Below are 25276 nucleotides of genomic sequence, written 5' to 3'. Positions count from 1 at the left end.
TTTGCATTGTCTAAGCATTTAATGCTCAGTAGTTCCGCCATTAGTTAATTTTTTTAAAGTCTAGAACCTTTGCTTTTGAATGAGCCCTCTCTATACCCATCTCAATATTAAACCGTATCATGCAGTGATCACTGGATGCCAGATGATCACCCACGGTAACATAAGAACATAAGCAATGCCTCTGCTGGGTCAGACATGAGGTCTATCATGCCCAGCAGTCTGCTCATGCGGCGGCCCAACAGGTCCATGACCTGTGCAGTAATCCTCTATCTATACCCCTCTATCCCCTTTTCCAGCAGGAAATTGTCCAATCCTTTCTTGAACCCCAGTACCGTACTCTGCCCTATTACGTTCTCTGGAAGCACATTCCAGGTGTCCACCACACTTTAGGTAAAGAAGAACTTCCTAGCATTCGTTTTGAATCTGTCCCCTTTCAACTTTTCTGAATGCCCTCTTGTTCTTTTATTATTCGAAAGTTTGAAGAATCTGTCCCTCTCTACTCTCTCTATGCCCTTCATGATCCTGTAAGTCTTTATCATATCCCCTCTAAGTCTCCTCTTTTCCAGGGAAAAGAGACCCAGTTTCTCCAATCTCTCAGCGTATGAAAGGTTTTCCATCCCCTTTATCAGACGCGTTTGTAAGCATTAAGTCCAGTATGATCCCTTCCCATTGGGGTTCCATTACTAACTGCTGGAACAGTTCTCCTTGTAGAGAATCCAGGATTTCCCTACTTCTAGAAGACCCCACAAGAAAGATACTCTTATCAACATCCAGCATGTTAAAATCACCTATTAGTAAAACTTCCCCTTTTTAGATATATTCTGAATGTCTACTATTAAATCTGTCCACTTCTTCCATCTGTGAAGGAAGCCTGTATATCAAACCAATGTAAATCTATTCACCATTCCCTCTTTCCAAATTGATCCACAGTGCCTCTTTCTTGCCCTGCAGATCCTGCAATTGTGTGGCTTTAATATGATCTTTAACATATAACGCAACTCCCCCTCCTTTTATTCCTATGCTGTCTTTCCTGAACAGATTATTGCCCAATATAACTACATCCCAGTCATGGTTCTCGGTGAACCACGTCTCCGTGATCGCCACTATATCCAACTCATCTTCTTCCATCACAGCTTCTAGATACAGAATCTTGTTTCCCATATTTCGAACATTAGTATATACTGCTTTCCAGATATTGCTCCCTTTTCCCATCCGTGTAGAGGTATTCAGTGATTTACTTACCTGAGGGTTTATACTCACCTGGGGACTTTGATCATTCTGCCTCAGCACTTCTAGTTTAAAGCCCTCTACAGTAGATTAGCAAGCCTGCTGCCAAAGACACTTTTTCCCTTCTTTGAGAGATGGATACTATCCCTGCTCAGAAGCCATTGGAAGCCAAAATGCTCTCAACGACACCATCCACTTAGCTATGCATTCATCTCCAGGATGCGTGCTTCTGTGACTTGGCTCTTACCCTCGACAGGGAGGATGGACGAGAATACCACCTCTGCGCCCAACTGCTTCATTTTCTTTCCCAGAGCCACAGTCACTTTTGATACATTCGCAGGGGTACCTGGCAGTATCATTAGTGCCAACATGGATGAGCAGCATCGGATAATAGTCAACAGGCTTGATGAGTCTTGGCAATCTTTCCATAACATCTTGGATTTTGGTATGAGGCAGGCAGCATACCTCCTGGGACATCATGTCTGCTCTGCAGATGGATGCTTCTGTAACCCTCAGAAGGGAATCACCAACCACCACTACCTTACACCTCCAGCAATTTTGGGGATTTCAAGCTTTGGTCGTTCCTCTCCCTGGGAAGCTCTCATCTCCTTCACTTCCAGGGCAGCATACCAGTTCTTCAGTTCAAGGGTAGGTGGAGTCAAAGTACCAATCTTGCAGGATTCCATAATCTGAGTCAAGAACCCTGCAAGACTGGTATTGTGACTCCACCCACCCTTGAACTGAAGAACTGGTATGCTTTCCTGGAAGTGGAGGAGAAGAGGGCATCCCAGGGAGAGGAATGACCAAAGCTTGAAATTCAAAAAATTCCCAGTTTGGGGAATAAAAAGAAAGAACTGTATTTAATTTTGCTGTTAAAAAGCATACGTACTCTTCAGATACTGTTTGGTTTGGCTTTGAGATTGTGGTGTTATTTTTGCCTTTATACTTTGAGTATCCGACACTAGGAAATAGTGATCACAACATGATCCGGTACAAACTAGAGGTAGGAGCATCCAAAGTGAAAAGAACTGCAGCGACGACGCTCAACTTCAGGAAAGGGGACTATGAAGCTATGAGAGCAGTGGTGAAAAAGAAACTCAAAAATCGCTCAAAATGGATGGAAACCATAGAGAAAGCATGGTCCATATTCAAGGACACGGTGCTGGAAGCACAAAACCTGTACATTCCCAGGTTTAGGAAAGGGTGCAAAAAAAATCGAACAAAAGACCCGGTATGGATAACGACAGAAGTAAAGAGGGCGATAGGAGATAAAAGAAAATCGTTCCGAAAATGGAAAAAGGACCAAACCGAGGAAAACCGGAAAGAACACAAAAATTACCAGAAAGAATGTCACCGAGTGGTTAGGAAAGCAAAGAGAGAATACGAGGAGAAGCTGGCTGAGAAATCCAGAGACTTCAAATCGTTCTTCAGATACGTCAAGGGGAAACAACCGGTGAGGGAGGAAGTTGGACCGTTGGATGATGGAGACAGAAAGGGGGTGGTAAAAGAGGAAAAAGAGGTAACCGACAGGTTAAACAAGTTCTTCTCGTCGGTCTTCACGAGCGAGGACACATCGAATGTACCAGAACCAGAAGAGATCATAAGTGGAGATCAAGAGGAAAAACTGGTGCATATAGAGATAAGCCATGAGGAGGTCCTCAAACAGATAGACAGACTAAAAAGCGACAAATCACCGGGCCCGGACGGAATCCACCCAAGGGTTCTAAAAGAGCTAAGGAACGAAATAGCGGAAACTCTCCGACAAATTTGCAACTTGTCCTTGAAAACTGGGGAGATCCCGGAGGACTGGAAAATAGCAAATATCACACCTATCTTTAAAAAGGGATCGAGGGGTGACCCGGGGAACTACAGGCCAGTAAGCCTGACTTCAGTCCCAGGCAAGATGATGGAGGCACTAATAAAGGACACCATCTGCGAACACATAGAAAAAAATGGACAACTAAAAGTGAGCCAGCACGGCTTCTGCAAGGGAAGATCGTGCCAAACGAACCTACTGCACTTTTTTGAAGGGATAAACAGCCAGATGGACAAAGGAGAACCCATAGACATCATCTATCTTGACTTCCAAAAGGCCTTTGACACGGTGCTCCATGAGCGGCTTCTTAGGAAGCTGTGGAGCCAGGGGTGGAAGGGGACGTACACAGATGGATTAAACACTGGTTGGCAGACAGAAAGCAACGGGTCGGAGTGAAGGGACACTACTCGGACTGGCGGAAGGTCACGAGCGGTGTTCCCCAGGGGTCGGTGCTCGGACCGCTGTTGTTCAATGTATTCATAAACGACCTAGAAGCAGGGACGAAGTGTGAAGTTATAAAATTTGCGGATGACACCAAACTCTGCAGCAGGGTTAGAACCACGGAAGAATGTGAAGACCTACAAAGGGACCTAAACAAACTGGAGGAGTGGGCAAGCAAATGGCAAATGCACTTTAATATAGAGAAATGCATTTAGGGAAAAAAAACCCGATGTTCAGCTACAAAATGGGGGGGTGGGGGGGGTCAGTGCTAGGGGATAGTAATCTTGAAAAAGACTTGGGTGTACTGGTAGATACTACAATGAAACCAACGGCACAATGTGCAGCGGCCTCCAAGAAAGCAAACAGAATGCTGGGTATTATTAAGAAGGGCATTACGACCAGGAAAAAGGAAGTCATCATGCCGCTGTATCGTGCGATGGTTCGTCCGTATCTGGAGTACTGTGTCCAGTATTGGTCACCGTACCTCAAGAAGGACATGGCGATACTTGAAAGGGTCCAGAGAAGAGCGACGAAAATGATAACAGGTATGGAAAACCTTTCATACACAGACAGGTTGGGAAGGCTGGGGCTCTTCTCCCTTGAAAAGAGGAGACTCAGAGGAGACATGATAGAGACTTTCAAGATCATGAAGGGCATAGAGAGGGTGGAAAGGGACAGATTCTTCAGATTATTGGGAACCACAAGCACCAGGGGGCACTCAGAGAAGCTGAAAGGGGACAATTTTAGAACCAATGCTAGGAAGTTCTTCTTTACACAGAGGGTGGTGGACACCTGGAATGCGCTTCCGGAGGTTGTGATAGGACAGAGTACACTACGGGGGTTCAAGGAAGGTTTGGATAAATTCCTGAACGATAGGGGGATTGAAGGATACAAATAGGGGTAAAGATAGGTTTTAGACAGAGTATAGATAGAAGGATAAAAGGGATTAGAGAAGGATCACATTACAGGTCGTGGGCCTGATGGGCCGCTGCGGGTACGGACTGCTGGGCACGATGGACCTCGTGTCTGACCCAGCGGAGGCAACTTCTTATGTTCTTATGTTCTTAAAAAAGCTGGGTGAAAAGCCTTTATTTAGGTTAACTGGAAAATCTGGATTGGCTCATTTTACTTTTGTGGAATCAACTCTGGGAAAAAATTCAACTGGTAATTAAAAGGAACAGGCACTCCAGTGCAGTGCTTCTCACCCTTCCCCATCACAATCTGAACATCCAACCTAATGCTGCCCAATTCAGGGAAACATTTTTCGATTCAATTCAATTTGGCCTATTGAATTGACTTTTTGATTTGATTCACTTTTCTCACCCAATAGGGCATTTTCTTCAAACATCCTGGCGGGTTTATTTTGTAGCCTCTTCACCCACTCCAGCTCCCTTTGCCCTCTCCAGCCCCACGCCAGCGTTGTGGTGTAAACAAAATAAACAAAAAAGAAAGACTTTTCCTCACACTCGTTGTCTAACACCAGCTCTGGTGTTAGACATTTCAAATCTGTCATATTGTAATCACAAAATAGAAAATAAAATGATTTTTTTCTACCTTTTGTTGTCTGGTCATTTTATTATTCAAATCATGCTGGTCCCAGGCTTGGTGAATCAATTCGAATTGGCAAATTGGGCAGCACTAATACAGCCTTAGGTTTGACAAAAATCATAACTCTCCAGATACAATTTAGCTGGTTCAGCTTAAGGTAGCCATTTACAACTGCTCTGTAGGGTGATATTTTTAACCTACAGGATCTCCCAGGTTAGCTAGATTTTTCTGAAAATTTACCAGTCTTGTCCTCCCCTGTCATTACTGGATTTCCTCCTTTTTAACCTCCCTTCTCCATACTTGCAGTATACTCCAGTGTCCCATCCTCCCTGCCCCTCCGGGATTACTTTCTTTTTCCTTCCTTCTCCATATTCACAGTATTCGCCAGTGTTTTGCCCTTCCCATCCCTCTTGGATTCCCTCCATTATTCTTCCCTTCTCCATACACACAATATGCTCCAGAGTCTCACCCCCCATCCCTCTTGGATTCCCTCCTTTATTCTTCCCTTCTCCATACTCACAGTATTCACCAGTGTCTTGCCTTCCCATCCCTCTTGGATTCCCTTCATTATTCTTCCCTTCTCCATACCCACAATATGCTCCAAAGTCTCACCCCCTCATCCCGTTTGGATTCCCTCCATTATTCTTCCCTTCTGCATATCCATAATATGCTCCAGAGTCTCACCCTTCAATCCCTCTTGTATTCCCTTCTTTATTCTTCCCTTCTCCATGCTCCAGAGTCTCATCCTCTCCATCCCTCTTGGATTCCCTCCTTTTTTTCTCCCTTCTTCATACTTATATGTTCCAGTCTCGTCCTCCCCCATTTCTCTTGGATTTCCTCCTTTATTCTTCCCTTCTCCATACTCACAGTATTCACCAATGTCTTGCCCTTCCCATACCTCTTGAATTCCCTTCATTATTCTTCCCTTCTCCATACCCACAATATGCTCCAGAATCTCATCCCCCCATCCCTCTTGGATTCTCTTCTTTCTCTAGAGTCTCATCCTCTCCATCCCTCTTGGATTTCCTCCTTTTTTCCTCCCTTCTTCATACTTATAACATGTTCCAATCTCATCCTTCCCCCATTCCTCTTGGATTCCCTCTTTTATTCTTCCCTTCTCCATACTCACTTTATGCTCCAGAGTCTCCTCCTCTACATGAAGTGGACGACAATTTTTTCGAATCACCTCATTCAGGGAACAGATGTAATTTACTCGCTCCTGGAGCTCTGGAATGTGCTGCTTGTATTTTTCTACCTGTGAAAAGAATAATTTATATGTCATATTTTATTTCTGATACCACACTGTGTAATTTTGTTTATTAAGTAGCACTTGTTCCATCGCAGATGTTTGTTGAACATCACTGTTTACTGTCCATCAGTAGGGTACTGACCACTTAGTCCTAATCTTCACATCGATGCCCACCCCAGCCCATCCTACCACCATATATGGAACACAGACTGTGCAGGTCTGCCCAATACTGGCCTTTCGGGCACTGTGGAGCAATTGGTACTTGATATGCCGGGAGCTTTCAGAGGCCTCCCTAAGGGGGGTCCTCAGTGGTGTCGTAAGGTGTGTCTCCTTGCTCGCAAATGCATACTGCAATCTTGGATCACCTCAGAATCCCCATCTTTTTGGAGATGGAGATCATTAGTGCATAATTTGTCCTCTTGGGAGGCCTGTGAAGCAGTGGGCTGTGCTCATAGATGTAACACTTTCTGTTTATTTGGGGGGCTTATCTAGCTTCCTTGTCCTGTCGAGGTCGTAGCTTAATCTTGAACACTATCTCTTAAGGAGTTTTGCAGGCACCAAGCTGTTCCTTAGGATCAGATACTACTTTCTATTTTTAGTTTATTGTTGGAGTTTTTATTAAACTTTAGTTAGGGAAGAGTTTTTGATGCTGCCCAGGAGTCACAAGAGTTCGGGACCCTGGAAGGGTTAAGAACATAAGATTTGCCACTGCTGGGTCAGACCAGTGGTCCATTGTGCCCAGCAGTCCGCTCACGCGGCAGCTCTTGGTCAAAGACTAGTGCCCTCCTTGAGTCTAGCCTTACCTGCGTATGTTCTGGTCCAACAGGAACTTATCTAACCTTCTGTAATGCTTCTTCTCTCTTCTACCCTAGTTTTTCTTTCCTTGACGTTTTAAGGGGGAATTGGTTGTTGGGGAAAGGTTTGGATGGGAAGGGGAGGCATGTACTGTATAAAACACACAAAAATTGTTTATTGTTGGATTCTGGTTTGGAAGGACTCTGTTCTGTTTTATATTTTGTCTTTGATCCACAATAAAAACAGATTTGAACATAAAAAGGAAATAGAGCAGCTTTTAAAACGAGATTGGGGGGAGGGGGGAACGGCCGGTTCAGTCTGAAGTATCCTTGAAGGATACTATTGAAACAGGATATTTAGGAAGTCCCAATAGAGAGGTTTCAATAATGATGAAAGAAAGCCAGGAGTAAAGAACTTAAATTATCCCTGTCATCTTCTCAGCAACCTGTAGAAACAAGGAAAAAACACAAATTGAAGTGTCTGCATACAAATGCTAGAAGCCTAAAAAATAAATAGGAGAGTATATAGCACTGAAAGATAAGGTAGATATAATAGGCATCTCATAGGCCTGGTGGAAGGAGGACAATCAATAGGACACTGTGTTATCTGGGTACAAATTATATTGCAAGGATAGAGTAGATCAAATTGGAGGCAGGTACGCTATATGTTAGAGGGCTATGGATCGAGAAACAATGTATAATATATTCAAAGGCCGAGGAATAGCCTACAAACTCTTCCACAACATGGTACTGACCTATTTGGCCTCCATACTTCCGCTTTGCTCACAAGAAGAAAAACGATTACATGCGCCCTCAGGTTGCGCCTTCCACCTTGAGAACGCCCAAAAAATATCTTATTAGCACTAACTACCATGCCTCTGGAACAAACTACGTACCTACATAAGATCATTAGAGGGCCTACTGAACTTCAAGAAGGCAATAACACCTCTTCCCTGATCCTCTATGATAGGGGTGTCCAACCTGTGGCCCTGTGAAGTATTTTGTGCGGCCCCGGTCAAGGGCGATGTAGTGTTTTCCTCTGCTGCCCCTGGGTGTTTACCATCTTGCCGGCTCCCTCCTCTGTCTTGCTGCAGTGTTTGCACGTTTGTGCAGCTCAGGGAAGCCAAAAGGTTGGACACCTCTGCTCTATGAGAATGCGCCAATCCAAATCCCCGAACTTTCAGACAAAGTGCCCCAACCTTCTGCTGTCTCACGTCTCAAATGCTATGCAATTCGTCCTACGTCTGACCATGCAAAGTTTTCTCATACACTGTTCTTCCACACTTTGTCATACTGTTCACCATCTTTGTTCTACTGTATTATACTATACATCATATTTACCATACTATGTTTGCCATTCTATAATCTCTCATGCCATATTTACCACACAATGTTTGCCACTCCATGTCTTCCATCCTATATTTTGTTATGCTTGTTGACCTTACCGTTTTTGCCAAGTCGTGTCATACTATGTTAGCCATGCTTTGTGATACTATGTTTGCCGTACTATGCTTGCCATGTTAAGTCTCACAGTACCATGTTTTGTTATATTATGTTTTGCCATCTGTCAGACAGCGTTTGCCATGCTATCTTCTGAGAATGTGATGCAGGAGTTAAGAGCTACAGCCTCAGCACCCTGAGGTTCAGAGTTCAAACCCACACTGTTCCTTGTAACTCTGGGCAAGTCACTTGGTCCCCCATTGCCCTACATATATTAGATAGATCCCGCCGGAACAGACAGGGAAAAACACCTGAATAAATGCATGTAAACCGTTATGAACTCCTCTGGGAAAACGGTATAGGAATTGGTTATCGGATAGAAAACAGAGGGTAGAGTTAAATGGCCATTTTTCTCAATGGAGGAAGGAAAATAGTGGAATGCCACAGGAATCTGTACTAGGACCAGTGCTATTTAACTTATTTATAAATGATCTGTAAATTGGAATAATGAGTGAGGTGATTAAGTTGTTAAAACACATGCAGATTGTGAAAAATTGTAGGCAAACCTTAGGAAATTGGCAAATGAAATTTAATGTAGACAAACGCAAAGTGATGCACATTGGGAAGAATAACCCAAATCATAGTTATCGGATGCTAGGCTCCACCCAAGAAAAAGATTTGGGTGTCATTTTAGATAATATGCTGAAACCTTCCACCTAATGTGTAGCGGCGGTCATTAAAGCAAACAAAATGCTAGGAGTTATTCAAAAAGGGATGGTTAACAAGAGGAAAAACTTTGGAATTCCCTTCCGGGAGTATTGAGAGTATATAGGGATCATGTGTCGTTCAAGAAACTTTTAAAAACTCGATTATTTGTAGATGCTTTTCTCTAAACTCAGTGAGATTCATTCATTTGGGTGGTCTTGAATTTTAAGGGAAGATTAAGGTTAAGGAGGAACGATTTTGATTTTATCATGCACTTTAAAATGCTCTACCAATTACTAATTTTTACTATTTTTGTTATTATATTGCTTGTTTTCATTCTGTGTATGTTTGATATGTACACCACTTAGACTTAAGCAGTTTATAAATCCTGAAGATAAATAAAAATGTTATAATGCCTCTGTATCGCTTCATGGTGCGATCTCACCTGGAGTATTGCATTCAAATCTGGTCGCCTTAGCTCAAGAATTACAAAAACTAGGGACACTCAAAGTTACAGGGAAATACTTTTAGAACCAATAGGAGCAAATATTTTTTCACTCAGAGAATACTTAAGCTCTGGAATACATTGCCAAAGGTTGTAGTAAAAGCGGACAATTTCCTGGAGGAAAAGTCCATTGTCTGTTATTGAGAAAGACATGGGGAAGCCACTGCTTGCCCTGGAATGGTAGCATGGAATGTTGCTACTCCTTGGATTTTGGCCAGGTAGTAGGGACCTGGATTGGCCACCGTGAGAACAGGCTACTAGGCTTGATGGACCATTGGTCGGACCCAGTAAAGCTATTCTTATGTTCTAAATAATATAGTTTATAGTTTATTTATTTGTATCTCACTTTATACAAAGTAGGTCACAACAAATATATATGTAATAAAACAACAATGCATATACAGTAAAACAACATCAGTTACATAACATGTTAGCGACCTCTGCTCAAATAAACAACAGGGGTCTGCTTATTCTGGAGGACATACCTTCCTTGTACAGTGGGAGAAAGTGGAGATTTCTGTATTAATGGTCTGAAAAACTTTGGTCGCATTGCTTAGTTCTGATATCAACAGCTTGGATCTCTGTATACTCTCCGCTGTCAGCACTGAGAAAATATCTCCTGTTATTGAAACCAGTAATGGAACTACATAAAAGAAGAAAAAAAATAGAGAATCCAGAAAAAAGAAAGAATGCAAAGGACAAAAATTAGAGCCTATCATTCCAAAGAGAATTTACAAACCCATGAAGCATAAAGCACAATAGAGAACTCAAAGAAGAATCACATACATAGGGCTCATTTTCAAAAAGGATAGACATCCAAAAGAGAGCATAAACCGACACTTGGATTGCTGAGTAAGGGACATATTCAAAACTGACATTTTAGACCTCTTTCTGGTTGTTTTGTCTCCAGTGAATCTAAATCATAAGGGGGCCTGTTTTGGGCAGGAGTAGGATAGGCTTAGCACTTGGACATTATAACCACACATTTTACAAAACGTCCAGGGCATAATTTGGATGCTTTGGGCTAGACCAATTTTTAAAATGAATAAGGGCCAAAAAGGTATCCAAACTGACCAGATGACAACTGGAGGGATGAAAGTATACCCCCACACTAGTGCTGCTCGATTCACGATTCAAATCGGTTCACCGATTCACTTCGGGTGAATCGATTTGAATCGATTTAAATTTTTAAAAAATCGGCTTCCCGATTCGGACCCTCGCCCCCTAAAGCAGGAGTGGCAGCACTGCTCTTGTTGGCTGACCGCTGCCGCATCTGCTTTAGAGGGCAGGAGGGAGGGTCAGTCGGGAAGTGCTGCTGTCGGCTTCCCCCCTGGCCTCCCCGAAGGACTGCACTGCGCATCACATTACATCACATCCCCCACCCCTGGAAGGCCTCCGTGTTCCCTCTGGCCTCCCCACAGTGTTTACCTTATAGCTGCAGTGAATCGTGGTTACAGCGTCTTTACTAAGTGCTTTAAGCTGTTTCCTCTGCTGCGGTCCTACCCCTCCTCTGACGTCAGAGTCAAAGAAAAAAAAATCCAAGAAGGAAAAGGGGAGACGGGATGGTCCCCAGATAGAGGTTAAGCGCTGGTCTTAAGCGCAGACCAAGAGATGGGAGAACAACAACCCTGGTGGTTTGGACGAGATTGAAGAATTGAGTAGGTTGTCTGTCATGTTATCTATGGCAGATGAAGAAACAGAAACCCTGAAGGATCACCATGTAGAGGTTCAAAGCCTACCTCGGGATCTAGCTATGGAGCTAAAGGCAGCTAACCACTTTATTGAAGCTATACTAGAAGACCAGAGGTCAGCGGCTGAATGTGTGTTCCAGTTAAAGGGAGAAGAAGAAATTACTCCAAGAGCAATTGGTAAAGATGGAAAATCAAAAGGAGAAAGTGAAAGCACATTCATTTACCTGTACGAATTTATAGTTCATTTATACCTATTTACATTAGCATGTTTTTCATCTTGGGAGGTGGGGTTCACTGCACCAGAGATTGTGAGATCAAATTCAGTGCCCACCACTTTGAACATAAGAACATAAGAACATAAGAACTGCCATCTCCGGATCAGACCCATGGTCCATCGAGTCCGGCAATCCGCACACGCGGAGGCCCAGTCAGGTATACACCTGATTGTTCTAATCACCCATATCCCTCTATGCCTCTCATAAGGAGATGTGCATCTAATTTGCCTTTGAATCCTAGCACAGTGGATTCCTTAATAACCTCCTGTGGAAGAGCATTCCATGCGTCCACCACTCGCTGCGTAAAGCAGAACTTCCTGACATTTGTCCTGGACTTGTCACCCCTTAGCTTCAAACCATGTCCTCTTGTCCGTGTCACATTGGACAATGTAAATAATTTGTTTTTCTGCTCTATTTTATCGATGTCTTTCAGTATTTTGAACGTCTCTATCATGTCCCCTCGCAGCCTCCTCTTCTCAAGGGAGAACAATCCTAGTTTCTTGAGTCGTTCCTCATATTCCAATTTCTCCATACCTCTTATTAGTTTCGTTGCTCGTCTCTGCACCCTCTCCAGCAGTTTTATATCCTTCTTTAGGTTGGGAGACCAATGTTGTACACAGTATTCCAAGTGTGGTCTGACCATTGCTCTATAAAGCGGCATTATGACTTTCTCCGATCTACTCGTGATTCCTTTCTTTATCATGCCCAACATTCTGTTTGCTTTCTTTGCCGCTGCCGCACATTGTGCCGACGGCTTTAGGGTCCTATCTATCAGTACACCCAGGTCCTTTTCTTGTTCGCTCTTACCCAGAGTTGCTCCTGACATTCTATACTCGTGTTCCTTATTCTTACTACCTAAATGCATTACTTTGCATTTCTCCACGTTGAACTTCATCTGCCATTGCTCTGCCCATTTCTCTAGCTGATACAAGTCGCTCTGGAGTTCCTCGCTATCTTCCTGCGATCTGATTTCCCGGCATAGCTTTGTGTCGTCTGCAAACTTAATGATCTCACTGGATATTCCGCCTTCCAGGTCATTGATATATATATTAAATAGAATCGGCCCAAGTACCGAGCCCTGGGGCACACCACTAGTCACTTTCTCCCAGTCTGAGAACTTCCCATTTATGCCCACTCTCTGCTTCCTGTTTTCCAGCCATTTGCCTATCCACCTTTGTATATCTCCCTCTATTCCATGGCTTTGTAGTTTCCTGAGAAGTCTTTCATGCGGAACTTTGTCGAATGCTTTCTGGAAGTCCAAATAAATTATGTCCACCGGCATTCCACTATCAATTTGCTTGTTCACGGTCTCAAAAAATTGAAGCAAATTCGTTAAACATGATTTCCCTTTCCTGAACCCATGTTGACTGGGTTTCAGCAAGTCGTGTGTATCTAAGTGCCGGACTATGCTATCCTTGATCAGTGCTTCAACCATCTTTCCAGGGACAGACGTAAGGCTCACTGGTCTGTAGTTGCCCGGTTCTCCTCTCGATCCTTTTTTGAAAATTGGCGTGACATTCGCTATCTTCCAGTCATCTGGTATCTGTCCAGTTCTGATTGTCAGATTGGTGAGTTTTTGCAATAACTCTCCGATTTCAATCTTCAATTCTTTTAAGACTCTCGGATGAATTCCATCCGGTCCAGGGGATTTGTCACTTTTAAGTTTGTCGATCTGGTAGTATATCTGGTCCAACTCCACTTCAACTGTGGTGAGGCTGTCTTCTATTACTCCATTAAACACTTTCATTGCCTCTGGTATTTTTGCAGTATCCTCCTCCGTAAAGACAGACGGAAAGAAGGAATTTAGTTTGTCCGCAATTTGTTTATCTTCCTTAATGTACCCTTTTCTTCCCTGGTCGTCCAGGGGTCCCACCGCCTCTTTTGCGGGTTTTTTCCCTTTCACGTATCTAAAGAAGGGCTTGAATGTCAGCTCTGAATGCCAAAGCCACAGAAAGACAGTATACAAGTCCCCATTCCCTTTGCCAGTTCAGTTATTCCTTTTTATTAATGACATGCTGCATTTTTCTATTTGCTTGCTCGTATTGTTTTATATGTATGCATTTATCTAATCTAATATATATATAATTTTTTTCAGAATTAGTGACTCCTGAGGCATAACAATAGCCTAACTGGGTCAGACTAGCTCAGTATTCCGTTCTCACGGTGTCCAATCCAATCCAGGGCAAGCAGTGGCTTTCTCAATAACCGACTATGGACTTTTCCTCCAAGAAATTGTCCAAACCTTTCTCAAAACCAACTACGCTTCTGTGCTGAAATGAAGATCTGCATCAAGACTTTTTTGAACAAAACCCTTGTGCTGGATTTATCTAGTCTGCTTCTATTTTCCTTTGTGTCAAAGTCCCTCCTCGAGGGCCGCAATCCAATCGGGTTTCCAGGATTTAGCCAATGAATATGCATGAGATCTATTAGCATACAATGAAAGCAGTGCATGCAAATAGATCTCATGCATATTCATTGGGGAAATCCTGAAAACCCGACTGGATTGCGGCCCTCGAGGAGGGACTTTGACATCGCTGGTGTAGAGGATTATCATCTTCTTTTCTTACAGGTAGCTGATGTAATCTACCCACTTAGTGCACTTGTGCATCTAAGAGTCAGTTAAGGTACACGTGGCCTGCACATACTTTATATTACATCACATTTATAGATGGCAAAACCTCATGGATTGATGCAGTTCACAAAAGACAAAAAACTGGACTTTTCCAGTGAACTACAGAATAATTGTTAATTATTTTAGTTCTCTAAAAATTTTGTGAATAAAAATGATTTTCATAACTTTCTGAAATGTGCGACTGAGCAAGACCTTCCAAACAAAATGCATAACTCTTTGTCCCAAAAGCAAGCAAGCGTTGCTGGAACTTTTTATAGATACAACCTCGAACTGGGGGAGCAACAAATAAAACAGTATTACGTAGTGGATGATTCAGTGTGAATAAAGTAAATAATTCTAATAGGTACTATGGTGCTTGACCATGCAAAACTTTATAACAAAGTGTTCCCAGTTTAAACCTCATACGGGCTTCAAATGGGAGCCAATGGAGCCTTCTATAGTAAGATATAATATGATCTGTTTTTTTCCGATTGAAAATCAGACGCACTGCGACATTCTGTACTCTGAAGTCTAAGGGGCTCATAATCGAAAGAGAAAAACGTCAAAAAACCGGCCTAAGTCGGCACTTGGACGAACATTTCTCAAAAATGTCTAAGCACCGATAATACAACCGGGTTTTGGACGTATTTCTAAAAGACCTAGGCATTCATAGTGCCGCTCAACGTCCAAAGCTAAACGGGGCGTTTCGGGAGGCGTGTTGAGAGCGGGAGTTGGGCGGGACGTGGGCCGGCTTAGACTTAGTTGTACAGCATGTATAACCGAAAGTTTAACAACAGAGCCTAGACGGAACTTGGACGGAACCTTTTTACACCTATGGACTGGCGGAAAAAAAAAATTATTTTGTGGACCGGCAAACTACTAGGACTGAAATTTAAAAACTCCGTTTCCACCCCGTCTCTGCGAGCTCAGTCCTCGCAAACCATCTGATCCCATCCGCACAAGCCTCAGTTATGATTTTATACTGAATGTATTTTATTAAAGTATAAAAAGAAACAATATTCTGTACAATTGTCATTTTATAAATACAAATAATACAGAGCAAGGATCAACAAAACCCCTGTCTCCCCTCCCCTTCACATATATCCCCTCTACTATCAAGAAAACTGAATAAGCCAAATTATTACAGAATACTACACAGAAATATCATGCTAACAGAATACCGCAGTCACACATAGCAGGAATAAGGTTAGGGGAGTGCAACTAGGGCAACTGCCCCCCTGGTCAGAGAGAGCACTAAGCCACTGCCTGGACTTTGCAGTCCCCAGTTATGTCTAACACCAGCTCTAGCAGGATATATATATTTCAAATCTAATATATTCTATTAGAAATAAAATTATTTGTTTCTACCTTTTGTTGTCTCTGGTTTCTGCTTTCATCTTCTTTTCACTCTCTTCCTTTCAGCGTCTGCCCTCTCTGTCTCTTCAATCCAGCATCTGCCCCTTCCATCTACTGTCTGATCTCTCCCCCTTCCATATGGTATTTGTCTTCTTTCTATGCCCCTCTCCCCTTTCCATCCAGTCTATGCCCCTCTCTCCTTTTTACACGATTCATTCCAGCTTCACTGCTCTCTTCATTTTTATCTCTCCTACACCAGATCTAGCATCTTTGTCCTCTCAATTTCTCTGCTGACCCCCCCTTCCCATCTCATTCCTGTCTCTCCCCTTCCTCTAATCTCCCTGCCAGCTGTTTCCTTCCTTTTTTTCTTCTCCCTTCCCTCCTCCCCCTGTCCAGCAGTTACTCTCTTCCCTTTCCTTTCCTCCCCTCCCCTCCCCTCCTCTCCTTCTCCCTCCCTCCAGGTCCAGTAGCAGCTGTCCCTTTTTCCCCTTGCCCAGCAGCTTCCCAGACTCCTTTCCCTCCTCCCCTCCCAGCAGCATCTCTCCTTCTCCCTCTCCAGGTCCAGTAGCAACTGTCCCTTTTTTTTCACCATGCCCAGCAGCTTTCTCCCCTCCCAGCAACTCTCCTTACTTGCCAGCGCTGAGATTCAGTAAGGCAGCCTCGGGTCCTTTGTTGGGTCGCATCGTCTCTGAGGAAAGCGGAAGTTGCATCATCAGAGGCGGCCCGACTCAGCAAAAGCTCCAAGGCTTCCTTCTTGAATGGCTGCGCTTGTAAGTAAGGAGAGCTGCTGGGAGGAGAGAAAGCACACTGTCTGAGACTCCCCATTATCTCTCCAGCCCTGCACGAACTACAGCTCTTCGACCTTGCTGGTCCTGCGCAGACCGGCAGGAAATTGAAGATGTTGATCTTGCCGGTCCTGTGCGGACCGGCAGGAATTTTCTGTGGACCTGCAGTTGAAGAATTGTGGTCTAAGTCACAAAAAAACCACCTAAACTCGCCAGATAAGCACTGCAAACACATAACACAGACCCCCCACACACTACCCCAGTGATCACCAATCCCCCCACCCCCATAAAAATTTTATTCACAACTTTAAATTTCAGCCTCCAGACCATCATCACCTGGCCGCCTGGCATAGGAAAGCCTAGTCGTCCAGCCCAGAAGCAGCTTAAGTCGTCTTGGGGGTGGGTTAGGGACCCATAGAGAGAAGTACCCATGCCCATAAGCCCCTGTAATCACTGCATTGATACTTAAACATGTGCACTCCCCTATACACCCCCAAAACCCTTTTTTACTGGCATATAAGTGGCTCCTGCAGCCATAAGGGCTATTGGGGTGGTAGATAAGTGGGTCTAGGGGATTCTGGAGGTGGTTTGGGGGGGCTCACTGTCACCTATAAGGGAGCTGTAGTGAGGAGAAGCCATGGCACCCTTTTTGTGAAGTTCACAACAGTGTCCTGTAAGTTACCCCACTATTTAGGTGGCATGTCTGGATGTGCAGTCCATCACTTTGCAGACCCCTCCCATGTCCAACAGGGCTTGTTCTAGGCGTTTTGGAATTGGACGGTCAGTTGGATGGAAATGTGGTATAAAGATGGACGATTTAGTGGCCTGGACGATTAGATCAGCAGGACGTATAATTAGACGATTTTTGAAAGTAAAAAAAAGTTGGACGTATCTTTCAAAAATGTGTCTTAGGTTCTTTTTAACTTTGGACGACTTGCAAGATGGACGAAAACGGACTTAGACGTCCCTTTCGATTATGCCCCTCCATGTATATTTGTACGGTGTCCGGCAATGTGAATAGTGTTACAATAATCCAGGGTACTAAGTATCAAGGACTGAACAAGCAGTCTAAATGCACCGAAAGTGTTATAGTCAAAATCTGCCAAAGGAATGTCTCTCTCTCTTTCTCCATACCTATCTCTTCTCGAATGTTGTTGCAGTCCACGGAAAGAATGTTGCTCTGGGTGATGAAGACCCTTTTCATACTTTTTACCCTTTCAGCCCAGGCCTGAAGCTGCAGGATTTGCTCTCTGTACTGAATGGCTGTGCAACCACACAACGCTTGCAAATGACGAGGTGTCCATGAGTAAACAAAGTCATAGATTTTGGCTAGCCAGTCATGTTCAGTGCAAAACTGTTGAATCTCCCTCAAGGCATCCTGCAGAAAAGAGAGAATGAACTGCTTTTACATCTCATTTGTGACCCCACCATCTTTCCACTCAGAAACTATAGGGTAGGCCTAGAGAAGGAGGCTCAGTGAGGGTATCTTGATGGGAATATAGGAATGGCAAAGATGCTGCATTGCAACTAAGCTACCAAACCAAAACAGTATCCGGTGGGTATATTGAATCTTTGGTACCTTGCAGGTATCTTTAGTAAAACAGCAATAAGATAGACTAGTCAAGAGGAACAATTAACAGTTGTCATTATCTGCAGATAATAAATATTGAAAAGTCTCTTCTGTTATGCTTTGGTGTCACAGAGGATCCTGGGGGAGGGGGTATGCTTCAGATATTTTCAGTTTTGATTCTAAGCTGTGTTTCAATTGCTGTTGTGTTGCTCAATAAAATTTATTTTCAAATAAATTAATAAAAAAAAGTATCTGCTTATAATAAATATAATACAATAAATTTGAAAAATTGCACTATAGCTTTATATTAAATGCTTTTGTGCAAGTAGGATTGTGCATATAAAAATGAGAAATGGATGTCTCCTCCACACCCCTTTCAATAGACTCACACCTATTGAAGGGACATATACTTCCTGTAAGTTTATTCTATTCCTGATTTTGTTACATATGAAGACTGCTGCAAACAGTTTGCATTTGCCAAGAAGATGCAAAGTCTTTTCTTTTTGTGTTCTGAGCTCTGTGTCTTACAACCTGTTCTAGCAGACTTGGTTTGCCAAGGTCATATCCTCCTTACGTTATGAACCCCCACATCCTGTGTTTTAACTGAGTGATTTTGCTTCTTGTGAGTCAGAACTTAGATAAGAAACATTTGCTAGAAATAAATATTTGCTGGAACTTAGACAAAGACAGTATTATATGCCATAGTTATGGAAACTTCCCACTAACCCCCCCCCCCTTATGTTTGCTACCTCTTTCTTGCTGCTTTTATGTATCCTGTTACCAAATATGGTCTTTCCTAAAGTCATATGCTGAAAAAACAGACCCATGTAAAATGCTATAAATATATATATGCAGCACTCATAATAAATGGACATCTCTTTGGAATAATAAGCGTCTATTCGTTCTAAAAGAGACTATCCCCAGATGCATCTGACTTACAAACGATAGAGCATGTGAGGCAGTATTAGGACCAGAACCTTTTCAGCTGGGGATTTGTGTCCGGGATTGGAGTAGGTTTAAATGGTCAATATTCTCAATGGAGAAGAGTAAATAGTGGGGTCCCCAGGGGTCTATGCTGGGACCGTTGCTGTTTAATGTATTTATCAATGATCTACTACTACTTATCACTTATATAGCACTGAAAGGTGTATGCAGTACTGTACATTTATAGACAGTCCCTGCTCAGAAGAGCTTACAATCTAACTTGGACAGACAGATATGACATATAGGGTTAGGGATGCAGAACCCAAGGTAAAAGGAATTAGGAGTTGAAAGCACTCTCAAAGAGGTGGGCTTTTAACTGGGCCTTGAGCACTGCCAGAGACGGAGCCTACCAAAGGGATTCAGGCAGCTTGTTCCAAACATACAGTGCAGCAAGGCAGAAGGGACAGTGTCTGGAGTTCACAGTTGAAGAGAAGGGCACAGATAGGAGGGACTTACCAGCTAAGCGGAGGTCACGGGGGATATCATAGGGGGAGATAAGTGAAGAGAGATAGTAAGGGGCAGCTGAGCGAGCGCATTTGTATGTCAGTAAGAGGGGTTTGATCTAGAGATGGGAATAACTAGTGAGAATTAAATTTGCTGATGACAAAGTTGTTCAAAGTTGTTAAATCGCAAGAGGATTGTGAAAAATTGCAAGAAACTGGGAGACTGGGCGTTAAAATGCAAAGAATCTATGTGGTGTAATTTACAATAAAATTTAAAACATGTTCTTTAGTTCCATTGTTTGCGGTAGCATTAGTTTAGGAAGAAGGGGTGAAGTGTAAGAAAGTGACTATAGTGAAAAGAGGTATGTCTTTAGTTTCTTCCGGAATTGTGTGAATTGAAGAAAGAGTGTGGGACTTTAATACCTGAAGTTAGTCCCTCTGAGTTCTCACCATAGATCTCTTTGTGGACCATGTAGGCTATCTTGAACTGGATCCTTTTTTTCATTGGCAGCCAATGTAGTTGCTCTAATAGTGGACTTGCCCTCTAGTATTGGTTCCTTTTTAGAATTAAAAACATAAAAATAGCCTTACTGGGTCAGACCAATGGTCCATCAAGCCCAATAGCCCGTTCTCATAGTGGCCAATCCAAGTCCCTAGTACCTAGCCAAAACCCAAAGAGTAGCAACATTCCATGCTACTGATTTAGGGCAAGCAGTGGCTTCCCCCATGTCTTTCTCAATAACAGAATATAGACTTTTTCTCCAGGAAATAAAAACTATACTCTTTAAGAAATCCCTTAATAAAGCTTAATACCATGATAAAGCTTAACCCCCCTCTTACCATCCCCTCCCTAACCCCAGATCCTACTTTTCCCTCTCTTGGAAATCTTCTCTGATCTAACGTTGTAACCCTCCTTCCATAACTCTTTTTGTAATCTACTTTGAACCGAAAGATAATGGCGGAATAGAAATCTGTAATGTAATGTAATGAAATTGGATGCCCAGTCTTCAACTTCCTAAGGTCTGCAATTTTTCACAATCTGCAAATACAAATCCTTTTTGGACAGGACCTTCATGTTCCAAGCAGGCAGACAGCAGTTCTGGATGGATAACTACATAAATAGAGCCAGTCTGACCTACGGCGCATTCCGAAAATCAATCAAAACTGTTCTGTTTGAGAAATTCATCTCCTAAACAGAAGCCTCTCCACCCTTAATGATATTTTCCCCCACCCTCTCTACCTCAATGTAATTTGCTGTCCTCTACCCATTTCTTATGCAACCCTCACTTTTTGCTTCCTGTAATTCGCTGATTGTCCAGCCTTCTTCGAATGTGAACCGCCTAGAAATCTTTCGACTATGGCGGTATAGAAGAATAAAGTTATTATTATTATTATCTGCAAATTTAATCACCTTGCTCATCGTTCCAGTTTCCAGATCAGGTATAAATAAGTTAATTACCACTGGTCCCAGTACAGATCCCTGTGGTATGCCGCTGTTTACTCTCCACTGAGAAAAATGACCATTTAACCCTACCCTCTGTTTTCTATCTGATAACCAATTCCTAATCCACAACTGAACTTTGCCTCCTATCCCATGACTCTTTAATTTTCTCAGAAGCCTCTCATGAGGAACTTTATCAAAAGCTTTCTGAAAATCTAGATGCACTATATCAACCGGTTCACCTTTATCCATGTTTATTCACATCTTCAAAGAAGTCAAACAAATTTGCGAGGCAAGATCTCCCTCAGCTGAACCCATGCTGACTCCATCTCATTAAATCATGTTTGTCTATGTGTTCCACAATTTTATTTTTAATAATTGTTTCCACTATTTTTCCTGGCAATGAAGTCAGGCTTAACAGTATGTAATTTCCCAGATCTCCCCTGGAACCCTTTTTAAATGGCCTTTCGCCAAGATACATCACCCCCCACTTTAACCTTTACTGCACCAACAAGAAACCCCGCAGAATTCAGCTGTTCGCCTTCCCTTCGCTAAAGCTTTGTCAACTCAAAAGATTCCTAGATAAAACCCTCGCCTTCCAAGCAGCCAAGCTGAACCCATGGCTAGCCCAAATGATACTCGAGGCCCCCACCTACCTCGACTTCAGAAAATCACTCAAAACCTACCTTTTCAGCAAACAAGACCTTTAACCAACCCCTCAGATAATCTCAGGGCCTTTGCTTGGCTCATCCCCTCCTTCATGATAGCTCCTTTCCCCCCCTTCCTCTTCTACCCTCTCACTTCTTCATCTGCCAAGTTTGGCTAAATTTGTTGTAAATCTTCCTTCTTCATCTGCCAAGTTTGACTAAATTTGTTGTAAATCTTCCTCTTTCATCTGCCCAAGTTTGGCTAAATTTGTTGTAAATCCGATAAATTTGTTGTAAATCTACATGTATATGCGGATCCTAATCTAATTAATGTAAACCGCCTAGAACTCGCTGGGTATGGCGGTATAAAAGAATAAAATTATTATTATTATTTTAAAAACTGGCGTAACATTGGCCACCCTCCAAACTTCAGGTGCTACAGACAATTTTAGCAACAGGTTACAGATCACTAACAACAGGTCAGTAATTTCATGTTTGAGTTCTTTTAGTACCCTGGGATGTATACCATCAGGCCCAGGTGATTAATCACTTTTTAACTTGTCAATTTGGCTTAGTACATCTTCCAGATTCATAGAGATTTCTTTCAGTTCCTCCACCATCATCACCCTTGAAAACCATTTCCAGTTCAGGTAGATCTCTTACATCTTCTTCTGTAAAGACCTAAGCAAAGAATTTATTCAGTCTCTCTGCTATGGCCTTATCCTCCCTGTGTGCCCCTTTCGCTCCTTGATCATCCAACAGTCCCACGGATTTCCTCACAGGTTTTCTGCTTCTGATGTACCTAAAAAAATTGTTCTGAGTTTTTGCCTCTTTTGCAAGTTTCTCTTCATATTCTTTCTTAGCTGTCTTCATCAATGCTTTGCATCTAACTTGCCAGTGCTTGTGTCTCTCTTATTTTCTTTATTCAGATCCTTTTTCCATTCTTTAAAGGATGTTTTTTTGGCCCTAACCTCTTTCACTTCACCTTTTAACCATGTCGGCTCTCGTTCTCTCTTCTTTCCACCTTTGCTGATACGTGGAATTTATCTAGTCTGGGCTTCCATGATGGTATTTTTAAATAACATTCAAGCCTAGTTTACAATCCTAACCTTTGCAACTGATCCTTTTAGCTTCTTTTTAACCATTTTCCTCATTTTATCATAGTCGCCCTTTTGAAAATTAAATGTCTCTAAAGCAGACTTCTTTTGTGACGTCACTCCCTCTATCAGCTCAAATTTGATCACGTTATAAGAACATAAGAAGTTGCCTCTACTGGGTCAGACCAGAGGTCCATCACGCCCAGCAGTCCGCACCCGCGGCGGCCCCATCAGGTCCATGACCTGTCAGGTTTTCTTAATTTAGCCCTATATCCCTATCTACCTCTATCTGTACCCCTCAATCCCCCTATCTTTCAGGAATCTATCCAATCCCTCTTTGAATCCCTGTAGCGTACTCTGCCCGATCACTGTTTCCCAGCAGCCCCAACACAGTTAATTCCTGTACGATACCTTGCATCCCACAAAGGACTAAGGGCTCCTTTTATGAAGCCGCATTAGTGGCTTTATCGCACGTACATTTGTAGTGCATGCTAACCCTGCGCTAGCCAAAAAACTACCACCTGCTCAAGAGGAAGCGGTAGCAGCTAGCGCGGCTGGCAAATTAGCACACGCTATTATGCGCGTTAAACCGTTTTAAGCGGCTTCGTAAAAGTAGCCCTAAATCTAAAATAGCTCTCCTTCTTGTCGGTTTCCAGACCAGCTCCAAGAAGCAGTCATTTATGACGACTAGGAATTTTACCTCCATAGCACTTCCTGATGTAACATTTAACCAGTCAATGTTGGGGTAATTGAAATCACCTCTTTATACTTAGGAGAAAGAGTAAGTTTCAGCCAGCAACCTTATACGAATCTTTTACTCAAAATAACCAACCAGAGTGTACTGCTATATCATTGAAGTTTGAGAAAAAAATCCACTGGGTGGTAGAAAAAGTCCTTAGTTTGGCTTCATAGGCCACAAAAAAATCCTCCCAAACCCCATATATTTCAATTCAAAAAAGTACTTCAATCCTAAATCTTCTTTCAATTGAAATTAAACACAGCACTCTGCAGGCACAGCAGTGAAGAAAACCAAAAAAAGTTACTTAGCTTGCTCTGATTCTCCTCCGTGCTCCAATGGACCTTTCACAAACACTTCCAGCAGTATCCACTATATAAAAACCACAAAATACAGCGCAGATATCCTACAGGGTCATCCCTGTTTCGCCATACTGGGGAAAGTGATTCTGATGTTACAGTGGGTGATCATCTGGCATCCAGTGATCACTAAATAGTACGGTTTAATATTAAGATGGGTAAAGAGTGGGCTCATTCAAAAGCAAAGGTTCTAGACTTTTAAAAACTATAGCAAAGGTTCTAGACTTTTAAAAACTAACTTTGTTCGGATGGGGGATTACGTCAAGGAATTGTTGTCTGGAAGGAGTGGAAATGTAGTGGGAAAAACGGAAAGGAGTAGTTATAAGAGCAACAAACTTTTTTGTGAGGCAAGTAAGTAAACTAAACTAAACTAAACTAAGCCTTAAGTTTATATACCGCATCATCTCCATGGAAGTGGAGCTCGACACAGTTTACAAAGCTTAAAAATATAGGGAGAGAGAGGAGAAAGATTTACAAGAGCATATGAATAGAGGGGATGTAAACAGGAGAAGAGATGTTATATGTTAGAGAAAAGCCAGGTTTTCAGTTGTTTTCGGAATAGTTGGAGGGAGCCCAGGTTCCGCAGCGGGACAGTGAGATCGTTCCAAAGGCCCGTGATTTTGGAGAGGAGGGATCTTCCCAGTTTGCCTGCGTGGAGGATGCCATGTAGAGAGGGCAAGGATAGTTTATATCTGTGAGCGGATCTGGTGGTAGCAGGCGTCCGGATGAGGAAGGATAGAGGGATTAGGGGCGGAAGGATGCCGTGAATGATCTTAAAAGCCAGGCAGGAGCATTTGAAATGAATTCTGGAAAGTATTGGGAGCCACTGAAGATTGGTAAGTAGTGGGGAGACGTGATCAAATTTGCATTTAGCAAAAATCAGCTTGGCTGCAGTATTCTGGATAAGCTGGAGTCTGCGAAGACTTTTTTTTGTCAGGCATAAATAAATGGCATTACAGTAATCGAGTTTGGATAGGATGATTGATTGTACAAGGACGGTGAAATGTTTTTGGTGAAAGTAGGATCTTACTTTCCTCAGCATGTGGAGGCTGAAAAAACATGATTTTGCCAAGGAATTCAGGTGATCGTTGAGGGAGAGGGAGTGATGCCGAGGACCTTGATTGAGAACTCAAGGTGCAGGGCAGGGCCTGTGGGCAGTGTGAAGAGGGTGGGCAGGTGTACTAATTTTGGGCCGAGCCAGAGTAATTTTGTTTTTGATTCATTTAATTTCATCTGTACAGAGAGGGACCAGGCGTGAAGTCTCATTATGCATGAAGTGATATTCTCTTGGAGGTTTGTGAGGTTCTGGTCTGTTTCGAGGAGGATAAGGATATCGTCTGCATATGTGTATATTGTTTCAAGGGGGGATAGTTTGAGGAGCTTCAGGGAGGTCATAAACATGTTGAAGAGAATAGGGGATAGGGGAGAGCCCTGTGGGACACCACAGGTTGGTGTCCACAGAGCGGATTTGGAGCCGTTTGTGTTGACAATGTAGGAACGAGCGCGAAGGAAGTTTGAGAACCACTTTAGACAAAGGAGTCTATTCCTATCTCAGA

General features: G+C 42.8%; 1 protein-coding gene across 1 annotated transcript in view; it reads right to left on the bottom strand.

Moving 5' to 3' along the window:
• DNHD1 (dynein heavy chain domain 1) overlaps nucleotides 1–25276 on the bottom strand; it is a 681063-nt gene that overhangs the window by 456420 nt on the left and 199367 nt on the right. The window contains exons 12-14 of the mRNA XM_033948490.1: nucleotides 17578–17821; nucleotides 10211–10368; nucleotides 6162–6287 (exon numbers count right to left, since the gene is read on the bottom strand). Coding sequence (XP_033804381.1) covers nucleotides 6162–6287; nucleotides 10211–10368; nucleotides 17578–17821 — 528 coding nt within the window. The remainder of the gene's footprint in view (nucleotides 1–6161; nucleotides 6288–10210; nucleotides 10369–17577; nucleotides 17822–25276) is intronic.

The sequence above is a fragment of the Geotrypetes seraphini genome, chromosome 6, assembly GCF_902459505.1.
Source record: "Geotrypetes seraphini chromosome 6, aGeoSer1.1, whole genome shotgun sequence".
NCBI classification, from domain to species: Eukaryota; Metazoa; Chordata; class Amphibia; order Gymnophiona; family Dermophiidae; genus Geotrypetes; species Geotrypetes seraphini.
This window is presented reverse-complemented; position numbering and strand designations above follow the sequence as displayed.